At 42.1% G+C, this 20839-nt stretch overlaps 1 protein-coding gene across 10 annotated transcripts in view; it reads left to right on the forward strand.

The window, feature by feature from the left end:
* The window catches only part of GLIS1 (GLIS family zinc finger 1), a 214094-nt gene that overhangs the window by 165590 nt on the left and 27665 nt on the right, over positions 1 to 20839 (forward strand). For all 10 annotated transcript variants that reach the window (XM_080406199.1, XM_080406201.1, XM_080406202.1 and 7 more), the window contains 3 exons: positions 5412 to 5573; positions 9003 to 9113; positions 12946 to 13078. In XM_080406199.1, the coding sequence (XP_080262325.1) occupies positions 5412 to 5573; positions 9003 to 9113; positions 12946 to 13078 (406 nt within the window). The remainder of the gene's footprint in view (positions 1 to 5411; positions 5574 to 9002; positions 9114 to 12945; positions 13079 to 20839) is intronic.

Here is a 20839-nt window from a genome sequence, read left to right on the forward strand (position 1 = left end):
GTCTGCGCTCAGATCTGTGTAGCATAGCAGTGTCTGAAGCACACATTAACAATCTCACAATAAATAATTGTAATATAATTATTATTTTTATGATGAACTTGTTTAAGAGCTCTGTTGACATTTACAGACTTTGAGGATCATGCAGCGTTTGTTAGAGTTATCCCAGGCATCAAACGTCAACAAAATGTTTAAGATTGTAGGATTAAGCAGTGACAGATTGGGACCAGATGTCTGGGAGATACTATAAGTAGCCTTCTCAATTGATCAAATAGCTCTTACCATCCTATAGCCCTTTTGAAATTGAACATTTGTTCTTTGTAGTTGAAGCTGAGAGACTTGTGGGATTGATGGGTCTTTCTGGAGGTTATTTGAAAAGGAGAATAAGCACCCCGTTTCTCCACAAGTACTTTTATTTAGTGTATATATAAATAGAAATGCACTCCAAGTAGCAAGTGTAGGTGGAAGGGTTAAAAGTGTTGGTGAGTAGCCATGAAGCCCAAGCATTACCTTGCAAAGTCATCCTAACACAGTTTCTCAGCAATCCAGTTTAAGTTATCTTGTCCTTGTACAATCTGTACAGGGGAGACAATTCCACTTTAGGGAGGCAATGCTGTTTCCTCATGTGGACTTGTAGGGAAAAACTGCAAGGGACACAGGCAGCAGATCCAGCAAGTAATAACAGAGTTGGAATAGGTTTTCCTGGAGTCATTCAAAGTAAAGACCTTTCTGCTGCTCTGGGTGGATTCTCCCAACCCCATGCTTCTCGGCGCTTTGTACCATCTCCTTTCCTCCTTCCCTCTCAGGCCTTTCACCTTCACCTTTATATCTCACCTTCCCCTCTTCTCATCACTTCCCAGCAAAGTTCTTAACTTTTCCATTGGTTTTTTTCCTGTTTAGCCAACCCTGCCTCCTTGAAGATAGGAGCCTTGGCACCGTATCATTCTCTTTGCCACTGCATTCTATCACCTTACATGTTTAGACTGAATTAATCACAGCATTGTAACTGTCCCACTATCTGTTATCTAACTTAATAGAGCTCGATAATATAAATAATATAAATTAGGGAATAGTATAAATAAGAAGAGCCTTTAAAGTCCAGGCATCAGTGGTATTGGAGGAACTTTACTGCTGAAAGCATTAGACCTTTGGATTATATGTTAGTACCAAAAAAAGGCTGTTGACCACAGTAAAAAGATAATAAGTCCGTATTTGTTTGAGTCTTGGTGCTTGCATTGTAGCTCTGAGCATTTATGGTAGGGCCTGTTCCTTCTCTTCCTAAAGTCTCGATCCAGCAACTCTTAAACATATGTGCTTTCATGTGTTTTAAATTAAGCTTATGTTTAGATGTTTTAGGACATTTGCCATTGGAATTTTTGCTACTGACATCAATGAGAATGGAGCTGGACCTTTAATTAGTTTGGATTATTCTGCATACTTTCCTACTTTGCATTAGGCTGTAGATATGAAGCTGAAGACTGGTAATCCATTAGAAAGAACATTCTGATGGTCAAGATCCTTCTCCCTAAACTGGAGAGATACGGATTTGGTGGGTGGACTATTCAGTGGATGAGGAATTGGTTGGATGCTCGTATCCAGAGGGTAGTGGTCAATAGCTTAATGTCCAGCTGGAGGCTGGTGACAACTGGTGTCCCTCAGGGGTCTGTACTGGGACCAGTACTGTTTAGTATCTTCATCAGTGGCATAGACAGTGGGATCGAGTGCACCCTCAGCAAGTTCATAGACGACACCAGGCTGAGTGGTGCAGCTGACACACGCCTCAGGGACCTAGACAAGCTCCAGAAGTGGGCCCGTGTGAACCTCATAATGATCAACAAGGCCAAGTCCAGGGTCCTGCACCTGGTTAGAGTCAACCCCTAATATCAGTACAGGCTGGGAGATGAAGGGATTGAGAGCAGCCCTGCCGAGAAGGGCTTGGGGTACTGGTGGATGAAAAGCTGGATGAGCAATGTGTGCTCGCAGTCCAGAAGGCCAATTGTACCCTGGGCTGCATCAAAAGCAGCGTGGCCAGCAGGGCGAGGGAGATGATTCTGCCCCTCTGCTCCACTCTGGCCAGACTCCACCTGGAGTGCTGCATCCAGTCTGGAGCACTCAGCACAGGAAAGACACTGACCTGTTGGAGCGGGCCCAGAGGAGGCCACAAAAATGATCAGGGGGCCACAGTACTTCTCCTGTGAGGAAAGGCTGGGAGAGTTCAGCCTGGAGAAAAGAAGACTCTGGCGAGACCTTATTGCAGCCTTTGAGTACATGAAGGGGGCTTATAAGAACGATGGGGTCAAACCTTTTATCAGGGTCTATAATGATAGGACAAGGGGTCATGGTTTTAAACTAAAAAAGGGCAGATTCAGACTAGATATAAGGAGAAAATTTTTTACTGTGAGGGTGGTGAAACACTGGCACAGGTTGCCCAGAGAGGTGGTAGATGTTCCAACCTTGGAAACATTCAAGGTCAGGGGATGGGGCTCTGAGCAACCTGATTGAGTTGAAGATGTCCCCGCTTACTGCGGGGGGTTGGATTAGATGGCCTTTAAGGGTCCCTTCCAACCCAAACTGTTCTATGATTCTATAACTCTGTGATCCTCCATTCGTGCCTGAATGGCTGAGAAATTACTTCTGTGACCTAGCAGATCTTCAGACCTGAGACAACATGGAGACAAGAAGGATCTTGTGGAGTGTCACTGTAGTGATTCTGGTGCCAGCAGGGTACAAAGTGTCCTGAAGACCCAATAACAAGGAATATTTATCATGTCCTTCTGGGCTGGGTTTTTTGATGCCTGTATGTGAGAACCAGAAACTCCTTTACAGAGGGGAGTGGAGCATGTAAAAAGGGCTCATGACAGAGTCAGGAGAGAGTCTGCTCAGGCAGGCGGGAAGGAATGGGAGCCATGAAGGGGATAGCATGAACAACTGAAGGGAAAAGCTTGGTATTCCTGCTAATGTGGGATTTAGGTGAATGAAGTTGCAGAGCTGAACTGCAAAACAATTTTGTAGACTCTGGGTCTGATTCTCACCCTACCTTGTGGTTATATATTGGTAATTAAAACTGAGGAGAGATGGTCTGTTGAACTGAAAATGAGAAGGATAATAGTTTGAAGGGGATGATGTGACATTTTGGACACAACATTAATCAAAGGAGACCAAAGAAAGGTAGGGAGAGGAGAAGAGAGGAGAGCAAGCAGGGGAACAGAGAAGAAACAAGTGATCTTTAGGAGCTCAGAACATTCACTCCATTTGCCAGAGACTGGCTTTATGGAATGTCTTATGAGAAGTAGGGATTTGCCAAACTGCTTTATTTTTCATGGACTTCAGCATATTTGCACATTTTAGATTGCTTCGTTCTGAATTCTTGCCAGATTTTTAGTGATGATCAAGAAGAAAGTTTGCTTATTTTTAAGCCTTGGTGGCTTGGTCACTTCCAAAACTTCCCTGCCTCCCTGCACCAGCTCAAGCGCTCAGAGGGGAGTCATGGCCAAACAAACTTCTGAAGACATAGACTGCATGTCTCCAGGTCACTCTGTGGATCTATCACAATAGTTGTGATGGGGAAAGAGGGAAATATATACATATCAGATAGTTGTCTGCACACATAGACCCAAATATGCCATTCAGACAGATCAAGTATCTGCCCAGGCAGTAAAATGTTTAGGGCAGTAAAAGCCATAGTGATCTTTTCATGTGTGAGTGAGTGAGAAAGGCAGAAATTTGCAGTCTGCCAGGAAACCCCCTGTGTGAGTGCCTGTATGTCGGAGTGCGATGGTGTGTTTAATTTGTAGTGCGCAGAGCTGATCTGCATCCGCAGACGGAACATAGCCTGCAGAATGAAGTGCTAGCTGGAGAATCCAGATCACTTTGTTCACTGCATTGAAGTACTTAAAACACACTTGTCTGAGCAGGATGTGATGCACCTTTTCCCATCAGTAGTTTTAATTGCCTTTGTCAGGCACCAGATCAGGTTTACAGCATTTTCTAGGCTCCATCTGCATCTGCTCTCCCTTCCCATCCCTCTGCCTGCAACGCTGGATGCAACAGCTGAGTCAGAAGGTTGTTACACATACACCAATGTATATAAGAGGTATATGTGTAACAAATAGAATGTGTCAGGGATTGGCAAGAGGTAATTTCTGTGATGCCATCTGAGAAACCACAGCTGGAGAATGGAAAGCTGCTGAACAAAATCTTGACTCAGCAGAAGGAGGTGACAGAGCATTCGCTAATTTTGTGAGGGCCAGGATTTCACTTCTTACATACAAGAATCGTGCAAAAAAATCCGGCTTCCAGAAGTAGTGGTTTGAAGATACAACTACCTTCTTTCAGAGTCGTGGTTAGTGTTGATATGAAGGTGAATTGGGTTGTGTTTCTCAAATACATTTTTGAGATCTTGAATCATAGAGGAGTCAGATTTTTATTTGTATAGAGACACCAGAAGACCTGCAGTGCCATGAGGCTGCAATGTAGAGTGGGCAAAGCGTATGCATACCGTGAGTATGTGTGCATGTAGGTATTTGTATAGTGAGTGCATTTTAGGGGTTTGCTAGTGCATGAATTTGCACAGGCATGTATTTGTGCTCACCTGAGTTTGTTCCCTAAGCCCGTCCTAGAGACAGTACCTCCACTGCAGTCACCTGTTGTCTGTAACACTGAAACTTATCAGTGAGCAATACAAAACACCTTTCCCTTGGCCTAGTAGCTGGAAATTTTATTTATTTATTTATTTATTCCAATTTAACTTGAAACAGTGACTTGTGTTATGAATGCTATGCAGCATTTTATTACTGAGTTCCCTAATGAAACGGGTGCTTAACAAATCAGAATTGCTCAGGTTACTGGCTGTATAAATGCTGAGAACAGATCTGAATGATACAGCTAGTAAAGAAAAGGGTGCAGAATAACAGCAGAGTTCCTTTGGATTGATCTTCAAATGGATCAGGTCTTCTTGTAATAGTCTGTGCTCATCTGCTGCGGTGTATAGTATTTCAGACATCTGAAACCAGGTTCTAACCCGCCACAAATAGCTTCTCTTGCTCTCCGTCTGTAGTAGCTAATTGTTATTGCCCACAGTGGTTCCTGTGCCAATTAACATCTTAAGAGAACTCATCAGAACACTTGTTCTTTAGATTTTCTGTTCTGACACCATGTCTTTTAAGCATTTAGTACTTCAGACAGAACATGTGAGATATTTATAACCCTTGTATTATTATTGAGCTACACACCATGTCTTCAGTGACAGATTAAATGAACAGCACAAAATGTTGTGTTTCATCCATAAATTTCAACAGATGTTTGAATGTTGGTTGATTTATTGCATGTCCAACTTGGATCTTACACTGTTCTCATTGTGGCTGTACATGGTTTATTTAATAGTACTTTAAAACAATTTTTTATGACTTTTTCAGTTTGAAGGTTGCAACAAGGCATTTTCTAGGCTTGAGAACCTTAAGATTCACCTCCGGAGTCATACTGGGGAGAAGCCATACCTGTGTCAGCATCCTGGCTGCCAGAAAGCTTTCAGCAACTCCAGTGACCGGGCAAAGCATCAGCGAACACACCTGGATACCGTAAGCATGATTTCATACTGAGAGTGGCACTGAGTTTTCCAATGGTCCTTGTACACAATCAGTTCTGCAACTGGAGGGTGACTTTTTCTTTTCATAAAAAAGAGCCTTGGAAAAGCTATAAGAAACTGTACTTCTGTTTTGAATTGTATGTGCTTTGAGAAATGAAAAAATCTTGATCACAGAAAAGCCAATTCATCTGTCTCACTCATGCTGAGGAATAAGTTGCTCAGGAGTAAGTTACTCAGCAAACTCTCCCATTGTTCTTCTTCCAGTAAAAGGAGGCAGTAGTAGAATAAGGTACAGTGTGAGTGAAAGCTGAGTCATTGCTGCTGTACTAAATGTGTGTCATTGTCCTGCTTCCTGTCCTGTGTTGCTTCAATAGCGTCTGTTCTGAATGCAGTTCAGACGTCTCAGTGGAAGGTAAATGCATCGCAGTTTTGGGTGTAATTTTGTAAAGGTAAAATACTTTTATTTCATAACTATATGAAATTTGTTAAGTGCCCACTATCAGAATTAACTGTAAGAAACAAATTCTTTCCTTATGTACAGTTGGTAGATTCTGGCTTAACTGTACAAGTCTTCTCACTTGCCTTGCAGAGAAGATGGGAGCCTGTCTAGTGTCTTTGGCTCCAATAAAATTAAATCACCCTATTATGGGGAAGGAAAGTAAGTGCACAACTTTGCAGACCAGTTAAGTCCTCAGCATAAAGCTTCTAAAGAATAGCAGGCAGACTTGTTCCTTTGTCTTTTTCAAAGAAGTGAATGTATGGTTTAACGTTTGGCCAAGTGTTTATGGGGCAGAACTTTTGAGTTTAATTGATATTTACTTTTTAAGCAGTTACACATTTCAGACAGTGCAGCATTAAGGAATGTCTAATGTACATTATGCCTTGCAAAAACAAACAAGTAAGAGAAGCGAGTCAGTCACATTTTCCAAACCAAAGCACACTTACAATAACAATGTTTTATTTATTTGAGAGTCAACCTGAGATATTTGAATTTGTAATTAGTTAAAAAATGCATCTCTTTTGAAAGTGGATATACTAAACTGGGTGCACGGTTTTGAAATTTAACTGCTTGACTCTAATAGATATATATTTTGTATTAGCGAAAGGCACAAATGGCATCCCGTTTGTTAGTTTTGGAGGAGAATTCAAATGGTTACTCAAATAAGTAGAAATTCTTATATGTGTTGATCTGTGCATTATTGAAGACAAATCCCTTAACTTTCTATTTTCTTTTCCTTTCCCTTTATCTCTGTCTTTATTGTCTGAAATGCTCATAAATCAGGAAAAAGGTACAGTACTCATTTTCTAACTTTCTTAAATGTCTAAAAATAACCTCCATGCTATTCTGTTGCAGGTTCTTTAAAAATGTTTCTGTAGTCCTACAACACAGTAACTAACTTCCACTTATCTGGTTTAATTGAAGTCCTATGGTTTAGCTTACTGTATGGTGTGCTTACGTGAATGTGAAAAGGAACAGAGCTGCAGGATGGTGCTACTGTGCAGACTGCACGTTGTGTTAGCTCAGTGGACAGAGTAACTGCCTGGAATGTCAAAGCAAACAGCCACAAACCTTTTCAAGGGCAGTCAGATTTTCATCTAGTTTCCCTGTCACCAAGTTGAATGATTCTATCACTAATTTGAATGACATCAAGGATGTGAAAAATACTCTGCTAGTTTTTCTGCTAAGGGATTTGTTAAAGTTTTCCATACTTTTTCCTCAGGTGTCAGTTCTCTGTGTTCCAGACACTCTCAATAAATCTGCTCTGCCCTGTAACTTTCTGGGTAGGTGCGGTGTTAGCCTGTAAGGTCATGGATTGGTGAATGATTCTATTATTCCTTCAGAAATTTCCTGCTGGCTGGACAGAGCAGCAATACTTATCCTCTGGAGGTACTTACAAAGAAAAGGGGTTTATATAGACTGCTTATTCCTTATTGAGTGCATTTGGAATTGGTTTTAAAGCTTCTCAATGTAGGTCACTCCATCATTTATCTTCTCCAAAAGGAGAATCTGCAAATCATTTCAGAGACTTACTAGTGTATGCTAGTTTGATCGAATCTCTACTAAATCATCTGGAAGTAGATCCTTCTCCTGGGTAGACGCAGAACAAAGGGAACGTGTCTGTCCCTGTGGTAAAAAGGGCATGTCATCACTCCTCCAGGAGCACAGCAACTTGTTTAAAGGACCTCTCAGTCACTTCCCCCAAAACTGGTGGGTTTTTTTTTCCCTTTTGTGCATAGTCTTTCTGAAACCAAGTTGGGGATTAAAGAATGTGGCACTGAGGTCACAACAAACCAGTTTTCTACTTTGGTACGACTCCAAAAGGACTTGCTAGTCCAAGTGAGAAGGCTAAGGTAATGTTGACAGATGAGGCAAGAAAACAGAAAAAAATAATGTTCCACTTGACTTTAAAACGTTGTGAGCTTTGACAGGCAGCGCTATTTTGCCATCACTGAAGTCGATGGCTACTTAGTAACAAGCACCAGAGCCCCTTCGCTCCAGTTGGTAATTGCACATTCATTTGGTGGTTGTACTGTAACACAGGGATAGTGTTTCATTTGTTGGGAGTTAGGCATAACTAAGAGAAGAACTCGACGAGGCTTTCAGTCATTGGGACTCCAGAATCAGCGGTTAAACTGGAGCATCCTTTTTTTATTTTTAATTTTATTTTCCTATGAGAAGAGAGCACTGGAACTGCCTGCCTAGAATCAGATGGTTTTCCCAGGAGATAGTGCTCAAACTGTGCTACATAAAAGTGGCAAGCTCTGCCACATGCCAGAATCAGCTGGAAAGGTCTTCCCGACAAAATCAACAATAGTGGATTTTTCTTTCTGTATTGATTTGCTCAGATGTTAATGTTTGATGCAGGTTGTTTGGTTAGGAGTTATAAAAAGAAAGACGTTGCTGCTGTTATTCAAAAGAGGAGTGAGGTATGAAGGAAACCAAATGTGTGCTATGCCACAAGTTTTGCTCTGCTGCATATGGAGCTGTTGTAAAAACTTTGTAAATCAGAACTCAAAACCAGAGCTACTATATTTTTAACTATACTGGGTGATCTCGTGATCATTTTGTCTACTGTAAAATCTAGAAAAAAAAGTAATGCTCTCAAACCCCATCCAGTTACATCTCTAGCATTTAACTCAGCCCAGTAATCTATATCCAACATGCTGGAGTATAGATGTGTCAAGTGCTCTCGGTGCTTGCATGGAGCGCAAAACCAGAGCTATCAATGTGGTTCTTCTGTTTGCATCAGGTTTGGTTGCGTACACAGAGGAGACAGAGCAAATGTGGAAGCAGCAAACAGAGCAAACAGCACAGGCTTAACACTGCGTTTCACAGAAACGGCCGTCCTTCGGCACTCTGTGTGCTGATCGTAGGGATGCAGAGGAATATGAAATCTTTTCCCTTTCCTCACATTTACAGAAACCCTATGCCTGTCAGATTCCTGGCTGCTCCAAACGCTACACTGACCCCAGCTCTCTGCGCAAACATGTGAAAGCTCATTCAGCCAAAGAACAACAGGTGCGTAAGAAGGTAAGACCCACTAGTCATCTCCAGATCTCCTTGATACAGTTATTTTGAATTTACCTTTAGTTTATATATTTTCAAATCAGAGTTATTCTGCAATATCACTAGAAGAAAACAAGTTGAGCTAATTTTCCTGTTGTTTTTTAATCACTATTGTTAACCAGTCCATCTTAACACTTAACACTTTCAAGGCTACCACCCTGTTTTTGGTTTGCCCCCCGCTTTCTCTCCAAGCATTTCTTCCCTGTTCATCTTTCATATGCAAGCCCAAATTCTGCTGTCATTCACATAAACTGGCCATGCATTGAGTCTCTGCAATCAGCTAGTAAGTACATGTTGGCAGATCATCTAAAACACAAATGGAACTAAACCAAGATACTATGGAAATGTCAGGAAAGGAGCACTTGTAATAGTTGAGAATGAACCCCACACACACTTTTCCCACCACATCTGTATTTAAAATGCATTTATAAATCATTCCAAACCCAGACTGGTAGTTATGTTTTCACTAGTATTAGATTCAAATAAGTATTTTGGGGTCTGTGGGCAAAATCCTGAACTTATTATTAAATGGGGATGTTCACGGACACCAGCCCAGGATCAGACACTTATTTATTACACATTTGTACACACAGTTTGTAAATAGATGATTGGGACCCCACAGAGCTGGTCTGTGACAGAACAGACCATGAGCATACTTCAAGCCCAGGAGTGGAAAGGAATGCAAGCCTTAGTGCACACTTACAGTTAGTTCAATAAGCAGCAATGATGTCTTCCCCCAGCTGCCTCGCCACTACCAAGAGCATCACAGATGAGACAGCAAAGCATGTTTAAAGGATGGAGGGCAGAGCAGAAATGACAGCCTGGCAAGATAGAGCTAGGGAGCAGCTAGTCTGAAAAAATGTCAAAGGTTGGAACCAAAGTACCAGAGAGCAAAGAGAGGAACATGTGGAGAGAAGAAACAATAAGAGAACACAGGTGATCTTAGTTGCAGAACTTGGCATGAGCCGTGGAGGAGTAAGAAGGATGTCAAAAAGGCCTAAATATCCTGCTGGAATACAACTGTGATAAGTTCATACTGATTTGTCCAGCCATACCCTCTGTCTTACACTCCTTCCCTCCTGCTGCCCCTCTTCTACAGTTTTCACTTGGCTAGATTCATCAGTCTGAACTTATAGTCCACTTTCCTAGGACAGCTGTCTGTCCCCCACTTCTTCCTGTAACCTTCCTCTGCGTCAGGTGCATGCAGTCTGAGTAACAGTTTCTACAATATCAATGTTCAGAATTGTGCACGTTATTTCAAATAGTCAGTCAAGAAACACCCATTACATGCTGAGCTTTGTGCCGTGGAGTAATATTCATGCCTAGCACCCATCCAATGCCCACACCCGTCCAGTCTGCTGCTTCTCCATATGTTGGGTCCAGTCAGAACTTCTCTTTAGCTTGGTAGCGCTGGAAAGGACTGCCTAGTTTTCAAGCCCAATTTTGTATTATCTGGCCATGTGGTTTCACTGCAGCTCTCTATTTTAGAACGTTCCACAGGGTGTGCTGTGCACACACCTCCCACAGCACAGGTCACAAAATTCCCAACGCTTCCCTAGAGCAACCTTTAGATCTTCATGAGAGTAAGAGTCAGAAAGCCATAGCAGTAATTGGCCACAGAAAAAAGATTGACTGTGGCACCAAGTTATTTTGCAATAGCAAGTTCTTTGTGACAGGAAGATTTTGTTACGGGAACTTCTCAGCTGATTGTGGAAAGTGGCCATGCTCCCTATGCCAAAGGAGAGAAGCTCCCCATCTTTCCTTCCTGTGGTTGCTGACATACTTCTTGGGGGAAGAAAGGAGGGAATTATTTCCTAATACTGAACATGGGTATCATTTGTTCAGCTTGTGTACTGCGCTGAATGCATTAACGTGTTAACATCCTTTACATCTGGACAAAGGAACAGTCCCCACTGTTACACCCTGTCACCTGCTGAGGCCTATTTCCAGTTCTATGAAGAAAGGTGGGAAAAAAAACCCTAAATCCAAACTTTGTCTTAAGGGGCACAAAGTTCTTCCTTTGCATAAGCAGCGGGAGGCCTTAAGCACAGAATCAATATAGAACAAATGCAGTACACAGCAATTGCAAACTTAAGCTGCTTGGATGTACCAAGACATCAAATAGCTGGGGTTTCATATCTCTTAATCTCCTGGCTTGAGGAATTTCCCTCCATGCATATATACACTCTCCCATAGACTTATCAAGTCTATCTTAAAATAATGTTAGTTCCTGGCCTCCCACACCTTATTTGGTAGACCAGTCTAAATCTGCACTCGTCCAGTGGTTTGAAATCATCTTCAGATTTCCTGTCTTACTTATCCATGATAACATTATGAATACTTGATCCTGTGTCTTTTTTCCTTGAACTTAAAAGGCATCTGAAAAAACAGCAGATTTAAAGTGCATTTAGATCAGGCTCTTTTAAAAGGGACCAAAGCAAATCTGACTCATAAAGAATAATACACACACACACCCCACCACCACCACCACCCCCTGATTATTTCACTTAAATGTATTATGGGGGAAAAAAACCCCTTTCACAACTAAATAAATCTTGGTGTTATTGAAATGGTGACAATCTGCTTTGGATTTCAGGTTTAGGAAAAAAGGGAAAAGACTTTATGCTCACTTGGTCGTTTTTGGTTTAACTCAGAAGACGCAACTTGTCTGTTGGTATCAGCTTCCCAGGAGTTCTGAGTGGAAATTACTTAGCCAAGAAAGAAAAATTAACAGGCTGCTCTGCCCACATGTCTTGGTTGAGAGATGCTACCAAAATCTGCCACCTCTGATATAAAATAAAATGCCTGAACTTAGGCTTACATCAAAAGAATCTTGAATATTTAGTTCGTAGCTTAGAAGATGACTGCGGTGATAATATTTGGGTTGTTCTGAAAGGCTTTACAAGAACAAAATAGGAGAAAGTTAGCTGTTAATTTAGTAGTAGTTTAAGTTTAATTGGCTGCAGATGCACTTTGTGGTCCAAATGTTAGATGTTTATCTTGAACCAACAAATGGCTGTATAGCAGAATTCTAAATAGGTTTGCCTGGACCTTTTATTTAGCATAACCAAACCCAGGGGAGATTGGTATGCAAAACTGTAAACGTAAAGACAATAACTATTTATTAATGGCTATAGAATATGATGGCTGTTTGTGTAATGTGAGCACTATATTATGACAAAAGCTTGGCAACATCAGCATGTTTGAAAGAGAATTAGAAATGCTTTTCTTTCTTAATTCTCCTCTCCTGCTGTTTTTAATATGATCGACATTGTGGTTTGCAAGAGTTTGCTTCAGACACTTTTGCCAGAGCTTTAATTTACATGGAGAACAGCTGACATATCAGTGATACCTCTTACACGTTACTGACAGCGCATTATTCCACCAGTTCTAATCTGATAAGCACAAACGCTTTTCCCTATCGAATGTCTTTCCAAGTGTCACAGTTACAAGGTGATGCAATCCTTTTGCCACAGAACGCAAGAAACTACAGAAAGCCTGAAAATATGCAGTTACATTACTCAGGAAGGTTTGAAGAAACACAGGGTACATTATTTTCTAAAGCAAATTATTGTTGATTTAAGGTTAGCACACTTGTGCACTTAAGAAAACCAAAAAAATCTCTAATTAAAAATACCAAATAATAGATACATCCTTAATTACACCAAGTTCCTAAGAATGACATTTTATTCCTTCCTTCTATACATAATCTCTAAGCAAAGAGACAGATGAATTTAATTAGAAGTTATTGGATTTGCTTTGAAATAAACATGTTTGTTTTGTCCTCTTCTTGTAGCTAAATTCATGTACCGATATCGAACAAGATGTCCTAAGTGAATGCTTAGCTATACAACAACTCCACACATCTTCACAACACATTTTGGATGGGAAATGTGGTAGATCTGTAGGCCACCATGATTTAATTACAGGTAAGAATACTTCTAATAAGTATGGTGTCATATGTCATATAATACAGGATTTAAAACAGAAAAAGTTATGGGTCTGATTTGCTACTATGGAAGATGAAAAAAACCCACCAAAACCAATAAAATGAAGTAATTTTGTGAGTTGTTTGCTATGGCCTGACATATTTTTTTTTCAGAGTTAGTCAGCCCAAGAGCTCCTATTAATGTCACATGAAGGAGGTAGCAGCCTTGCTGAAAGTCTGCCTTTATCCATTTGTTCTCTTTTTTAAAAGTTTGCCTTGGCTTCGGCAGAATGCAGGTGCATGAGCTTTGCTAAAGCCAAATGAGTTCTCTAGCAAAGACAAAAGCACGCAGCAGTAAGGTTTTCCAGCTCTTTGGGAGCTGCAAAGCAGTTGATGAGGCCGTGTATTATCATGCACTGTGTGATTATAACAAATAATATGGTGATGTATGAATGGAGCAAAAGCTTGAATTTCAAATGTCAAACATAGTGTTTTAATTATCTTTGCTAGTATTTCATCTTCCTTTCATTCCTTCTTGTCTGTCTTTTCTTTCTTTCTTGTGGTTTCAACAAAAGCTGGCCCCTTTCAAGGATGTTAGACTGTTCTATGTGTTTTATAGGAAGAGAAAAAATGCTTCCATTCCCTTCTGCTGAAAATGAGATCTAGATTCACAACTTTTGAACCTCAGTAGAGGATCCTGAATCAGGGGTGTAACAACCTCAGGTTCTTGCTTAGCCAGCAGAGAGAAAGAGGAACTCTGGAAGGTCATCAGTTTAACTGCAATCTGCTTCACGCTGTGAAGGCACCCATATCCCCTCACTGATTCTAGAGATTAGAGTGGGGAACCTTTCACTTAGGTGTTTTCACTCTGGATTCTGTCTGTCCATGTAACTATTTAGCCCTTTTTCTAATTTTCATATTTATTTTATTTTTGGCTTGAGCAACATCATGTATCAGTGAGTTGCAAAGTCCACACTTCTGTAAAAATAATACTTCCCTTGGTTAATTTTGCATGTGCCACTTTCAGATGATGTTCAATGAAAAGAATATGCACATGGACTCTAAGCTGGTCTGCTTCGGTGGAACCTTCTTTGGAAAACCATTCATGTTGCTGCCTTTGAGAGTCCTCTAACTCTGTAATACCCATTTTGGGATGGGATAACCAATACCATGCAAAAAAATCCAGATTACACCATTCACTTGATTTATAAGCTGTCATTGTCGTATTTCCTTGTGTCCTTGTCTGTTATGTTACAGACCTATCCTAATACCTTACTAATTTTTTAATGGCAGTTACATATTAGAAATGGGATGGATATATGGCAACATGTTATATCTAGCACTTTGTATGGTCTGGAGAGAATCTCCAGAAAAAAGATGTAACAGATACGAATCACTTTTTCATTCTGTAGTTCTTTAAATAATAATGCATAGTAAACCCAGTTTTGGATAGACTGTTCCTAATTTTAGGGCAGGAATGTGGAGTCTGGTATACCACATGCTGTGCCTGAGAGTGGAGGACAGTCTGAATCATAGAACAGTTTGGGTTGGAAGGGACCCTTAAAGGCCATCTAGTCCAGCCCCCCGCAGTGAGCAGGGACTTCTTCAACTCAATCAGGTTGCTCAGAGCCCCATCCCCTGACCTCGAATGTTTGCAGGGCTGGGGCATCTACCACCTCTCTGGGCAATCCGTGCCAGGGTTTCACCACCCTCATGGTAAAAAATTTTCTTCCTTATATCTAGTCTGAATCTGCCCTTTTTTAGTTTAAAACCATGACCCCTTGTCCTATCGCTACAGGCCCTGATAAAAGGTTTGACCCCATCGTTCTTATAAACCCCCTTCACGTACTCAAAGGCTGCAATAAGGTCTTGCTGGAGCCTTCTCTTCTCCAGGCTGAACTCTCTCAGCCTTTCCTCATAGGAGGAGGTGTTCAGATTGCAGAACAGAGCCAAGATGAGACACAAAAAGGGAGGGATGCCATTTTTGAAGACTTTACTTTCAAACTTGGTCAATATTATAAAATGTTCAGTGCTATTAAAATCCAAAATTATTCCTATTTAACTTAAAGCAAAATTAATCTATCTTGTTTTAAGATGCACTTTATCTTCTTTCAGTTCCACTGTGGAGGAGAGGCTTGACTTGGTATTACTAAATATGTTTAAAATTGATTTAGTAACTGAGTACAAGCTTTCCAGACAAACCTTAGCTTGTTTCTGTTGAGGCTTAGAGAAATCCAATTGTAAATGAGGATTAGAAAACAAAAATGCCTGGTGATAATTCCCCTGCACTCAGGGAAGAGCTGATGCACTTTATTAATATATTTTGCTTTGTAAAAGCAAAGTAATAAATTACTAAAAATTACTTAGGCAAGAATCTGCTGCTTTTTTTTCTCACTCCAAACCTTAAAAAGTAAAAAATGCATCCTGGTTGACATGTCCTATTCTCCTTTCTAGTTCAATTTATGCTAAAATGTCAGAATATGACTTGTTAACAGAACGGAGTAGAAGGGGAAATAACCCATCATTCTAACATTGTTCCCCTGGGAGTCTGCACTCACGGTTTATACCTAGCTCCTCAAAAAGTGGCAGAAAGCTGGAGGGACTTGAGGGCATTATTTCCATCCTCTGTCTTTGTCCTCTGCACTCTTTAAGATCTGTGAGAGCAGTGCGTGGCCTCAGCTCTCCACCCTTGGCAGTCCAGTGTAGCTGAAGCATGGCTTGGCGTCTCGCTTCCAGGCAGGACAGGAAAGACAGTGACATTTCCCTCGGAACAGTCTGCACTTAAGAACCTCAGAAACAGCCTCAGATTTCAAGTGAAAACAATAAAACAGGAAAAGAGTTATTAACTTACAGATAAACAGACCAGCCCTAACCTCTCTGTGTCACTTCTGAGAACCTCTTGTGAAATTAAGGATTTTATCTATCAATAATACTGGCTTTCTCTGATATGATTTCTTTGCTGATTATATCAATCCATCACCAGGATGTTGTAAAAAAACTAGTAAATCATCCCTGATACTTCCATCAGGTCAACCAATGAGACCCCATCACATGCACAGTATGAAAAAGTGCCAGGGAAAATAAATCAAGATTTGAACAACTGTTTTACAGTGAAAAAGAAGTTGCTTCATACCGTGCATAGTACAATTCCATAGGCAAAACTGTTCCTCTGTCATTTTTTAGGGCACATAAGCTAGAGCGCTGATCCTTACAGAATCAAAGCATAAGGACATTCTTGCTGCCACCTATAGTCTGCAATCATTGCACATAGGCTCTTTCAAATAAGCAGAGGTAGTATTTCTGGAGAAACCATCTGTAACACTCTATATAGGATATACATGGGTAAATACAGTATATGATGTCCTCTTGATTCCAGGTCAAATTATGAAAATGTTCATGGTTTTGGCTTTTGAGTTTGGGTTTCCCACCCCCTCCCCCCCCTTTTTTTTCCCCTGAAGAAACCACATTATTAATGTGCAGAGCTCTGGGGTTTAGGGATCGCCTGGATTCCTGGAGAGTTTCAGTTTTGTCTTTCTCCGAGTTAAAGCACATTTTAAATATGTCAGGGATGAAAGCCAATCACCGAAAAAAATGAAATATTTAAAAAGCTCTCATTCCTTGTGTCTGACTTCAAAGCAGGTTTGTGCTTAGGACTGGGTAAGACAGTGAGCAAAAGACTGTTTTGCAGTCAGAGGAACCCATCGTTAGCTTAAATCTTCCTCCTTTTTCCCTCCTCATAACTAAGATGCTTCATGGCTGCATACATTCAACTCTAGCTGTGCCCAAGAGCTCCTATCGCTCTCCCTGCAAAGGAAGCGTCTCCATTTAGGTAATTCCACTCGGGCATCTTCTCTGGGCACATTTTATTATTGTTTTTCTGGTCTCAGTTAGCATAGAGCTGGGGGAAAAAAGTTGCTAGTCACAGATGCTCAGAGTACTGTTTTGGCAACGGATGTTAAGGTTAAAGGCCAAGCCATTTAAAATATTGATTGATGACATATATTTACAAGCTAAGATGGTCAATGCATGAAGAGGCTCAAGATGCACAGTCCTGAAGTGGTTGCACTTGCAGGAGCAGTCATTCATAACAGCTATAAAGGCTTCTGTGTGGCTTCAAATAATCAGAATATTATAGCTTGCTGCTGAAAAAAAAAAAAAAAAAAGGAAGAAAAACTGTAAAACGAGTGAAATTTTAGAAGTATTGAAAATTATACTGAGGCTGGACTAGCAACTGGTCTTCCCGCCTTGAGTTCTTCCACCACAGAGGCACCTAGTTTCCTGGGCAAAGGGATCCACGCAGCAAAGGCAGCATTTCTCTCCCTTCAAAAAGATCTTCCTTTCCATTAGGGCTTGGCAGTGGGAAGGATTTCATACACCCTCATATCAGCAGATACTTCCTGCTTCCCCGAACGAGGCAGTTCGCACTCTCTCTTTCCTGATAAACTGCCACTGCCAATATTTCATTCTAAAAGCACCATCTTTGGGCTTAACACCCATGAACATACCATTAGGTAGTCATGGAATCACAGTGACAGCAGCTCCAAACTCTGAGTGCCCTTAAGTCTGGAATAAAATACGTCAAAATGAATTCCGGTAGCAGAATAAATGGCTGGTAGCTGATAGCATTCATAGTGCCTAGTATAGCACACCCTGCACAGTGCCCACGGCCAGAGAAAGGTCTGTCCCTCTGAGGGAAGGGAGGTTTATGTTCTGTTGGAGTGCCCCTGTTTTGCACTGTGTGAGATAAATAACTTTAAACTTAAGTACCAATTTGGTCCTCAGTGACTCAACAGAAATGACTAATGTCTCATTGCAGACTCACATGGAATCTTGTAGTAAATCCCATCTTCCATTGTCTGTGCCACATGGCCCTCGAAGTACTCTTAATTATAGGCAGACACGCCATGCAAGCAAAGCAAGTGAACAATAGGGTCGATTCTTTGTCTACGTTGGCTCGTGTCTTGGCTTTCTCACTATCCAGAAGCTTCAGGAGCAGATGCAGCCCTCATCCAAATGGTCGGCTGTGCAGTCTCAGAGCCTCACCACCAGGCCCAGGAGCACGCATCGCCGTGTCTGATGCCAGAGCAGCCTCGCAGCTCCCCCCACCCCTCCCCAGTAGCCCTGTGTCTGAGGGATACATGCTGCACAAGTCAGGGCTCCGGGTTTAGTTGTGCTTCCTTAGGAAGCAAGGCTTACGTAATCATTTTGCTCGCCTCTCTGTCCACATGTGTGGCAGTCCCCTTCCCCACAGTATTTTCTTAAATCCATTAGCCGAGCTCAACCACATTTGACAAACGCCTCAAAGATAATTGCGCTCTGACAAGTTTCATGAATACTGGCAGCTGGATACCAGAGAGTGGCACCCAAAATTAGTGTTCCCACTGCGGGAGAGGCGGGCAGGGCTCAGCTGTGACACATGCTGCTTGGCAGCAGGCAGCACACGTGTAGCGCCACATTTGTCTAAGTGTCGCAGAGGATATGGGGACAGCTGGGTTTACCCCAACATGCTTCAGCCGACGTTGCGGTGGGCTGCCGATCTAGCAGTGCCGTGGAGAGGGGGCGTCAGTGCATGGGGAGCCAGTGGCTTCTGGGGTGAGGCAGCACAAGCTGTGGTGTGGAAGCGGGGTGGGGGGATGTGAGGACGAGAGATGCCACATGTCAAACTGAGTGTGAGCGAGGGTGTTGTGGTAAGTAAAGATGCAGGAAAAGGAAAACTCACTGATGAGCAAACCCTACAAGCCTCAGCACATGCGCTCCCCAAGCAGGGACCTTTTCTGGAGAAGGTGTGATCGGTAAATCAAAAGATGGATAAACTGAGGGTAGATGGAAGAAGGCCTACTTTACCTAGGAGAGCAGGTCCACAGCTAGACAACTTTTCAAGCCCAGGAGTGGGAAATGGGTGTCTACCCTAGTAGTTCCACAGATAAAGTGGAACTTTAAAGTCCTCTGCATAGTGGTTGGCTATGACAGAAGCTCAAGGTGACAGGGATTCTGGTTTCATTTCATTTTCTGATGGGGTGGGTTTGATACATGGGATCATACAGGACTTGGCTCCTGGACATATGGATGTGTGGGGTGGTTTTTTTTAACATTTTCTTGCTTCTCTACAGGGGTATGCTGATTGGAGGCACTCTGCTACTCTGTCTTTCTAATCCACCTCAGGCAAAGAATTGAACTATCCTCAGTAGCTGAGACAGTAAGGAAGGGGCCAGGAGAGACATATTAAATATTCATGAACTGTTCAGGGGTGGGATTGTGAGATAAAACATTGAGTGTGTTTACTGGCCACCACAGTGCTAAAACTACGTTTTGGGGGGTTTTGAGCTTTTTGTTCAAGTTACTGACAGGGGCCAGTAATAGTCTGCTAGCCTTAAAGAGCATAAACGTCTCCTTTTATGTTCAGCAGTTTCCTCCAGGCTGTGCTGCCAATATACCTGAACTGCATGTTGTAGGAGATACAGCTGAAGTGTGAAATGACACTACACAGTCAGGGTCAAATTGGTGTTTGGCTCATCTTCCAAGCCTGATAATAAATGTATAAACAGTAAGGATCTGGGGGAAGTGAAACCATTGTATTATAAAATAGACTGAAGCCACCAGCAGGAAAACTGTTTTTGCAATGTAGCATTCTAGCTACTGACTTATTGTTATCAGAAGAGGCTTTGACAAATAAATCCTAGCATCACCTGGGAACATCTGACTTCTTTAAAGCCCCTTCTGTCTGGCTCTCAGTGCAGAAAGCAAGTTGGTTTCACTGGCTGGTTGACAAATGTTCTGTCTAGCAGGAGACAGAGATGATGTGGTTCATTTTTGTTGCTTTAGATCTGTCAACAGCTGAGGAGTCATTGTTCATGAGAGGTTTTTGACTCATCTGAAGTCCCTGACAAAGGTGGCTGGAATCTTGCCTTAGTGGTTCTGCTGTTCAGTCACACAGAAACAGATGCTGACATTCAGCCGTTGCTTATCTGCCCAGAGGGCTGTCACACATTCCCCACAGCTCCAGATTTTCATGTTGCCTTCTGCTTGTTCCATGTCACTGGGAGGGTCTGGGAGCAGTGCCATCCAGAACCCTGTCAGTGACACAGGACATGGCCAAACATAGCTGACACAGTTCTGTCTTCCTGACTGTGTAGCTCTGCACACAGTGAGTGGGAGAGGAAAGATGAATGCTACAGGAGCAGAGGAGGCAAAGAAACTACGTCTTGGAGGGAGCGTGAGGTCTTCTGTGCTGTATAGCTGGACACTGTGGGAGCTGGCAAACTTCATTTGCTCCCCACAGCCTTCAGAACACAATGTCGAGTGGCTGCTCTAGTCCTCCTCTGTGTTCAGATTCCCCGGGAGGCATGCCCTGGTGGGCCAGAACGCTGGGAGATGTCTTATAGGCAGACTTTAAGAAGAGGAGGAGAAAGACAGAGAAACTGAGAACAGAAGGACTAGACTTTTCCAAGAATTGCATCTAGGAGCCAGTCCTTTTTTCCCCTGCCATGGAGTAGCATTTGCAAACAGCGTTTGTAACTCCAGGCAGCAAGCACTTCTGCAGTCTCCCCTCATTACAGAGACCTGCCCTCAGTGCAGCCTTCATGCTAAAAGTCAGTGCCAAGGCCCTGACCCCCAGACAGCCCAGGCTCTTTTAGTGCATGGCTTACTCTTTAGAAGGAAGGCTGTAAGAAAAAACTTAATCCCAGCATCTTAGAGTGCTGGGCAAAGCTTCCTCAACAAAGTGTGTGCTTGAGGATGTGGTGGGCTCTTGGCTCTTGGTGTC

Source organism: Falco punctatus, assembly GCF_963210335.1.
Source record: "Falco punctatus genome assembly, chromosome: 11".
In the NCBI taxonomy this organism is placed as follows: domain Eukaryota; kingdom Metazoa; phylum Chordata; class Aves; order Falconiformes; family Falconidae; genus Falco; species Falco punctatus.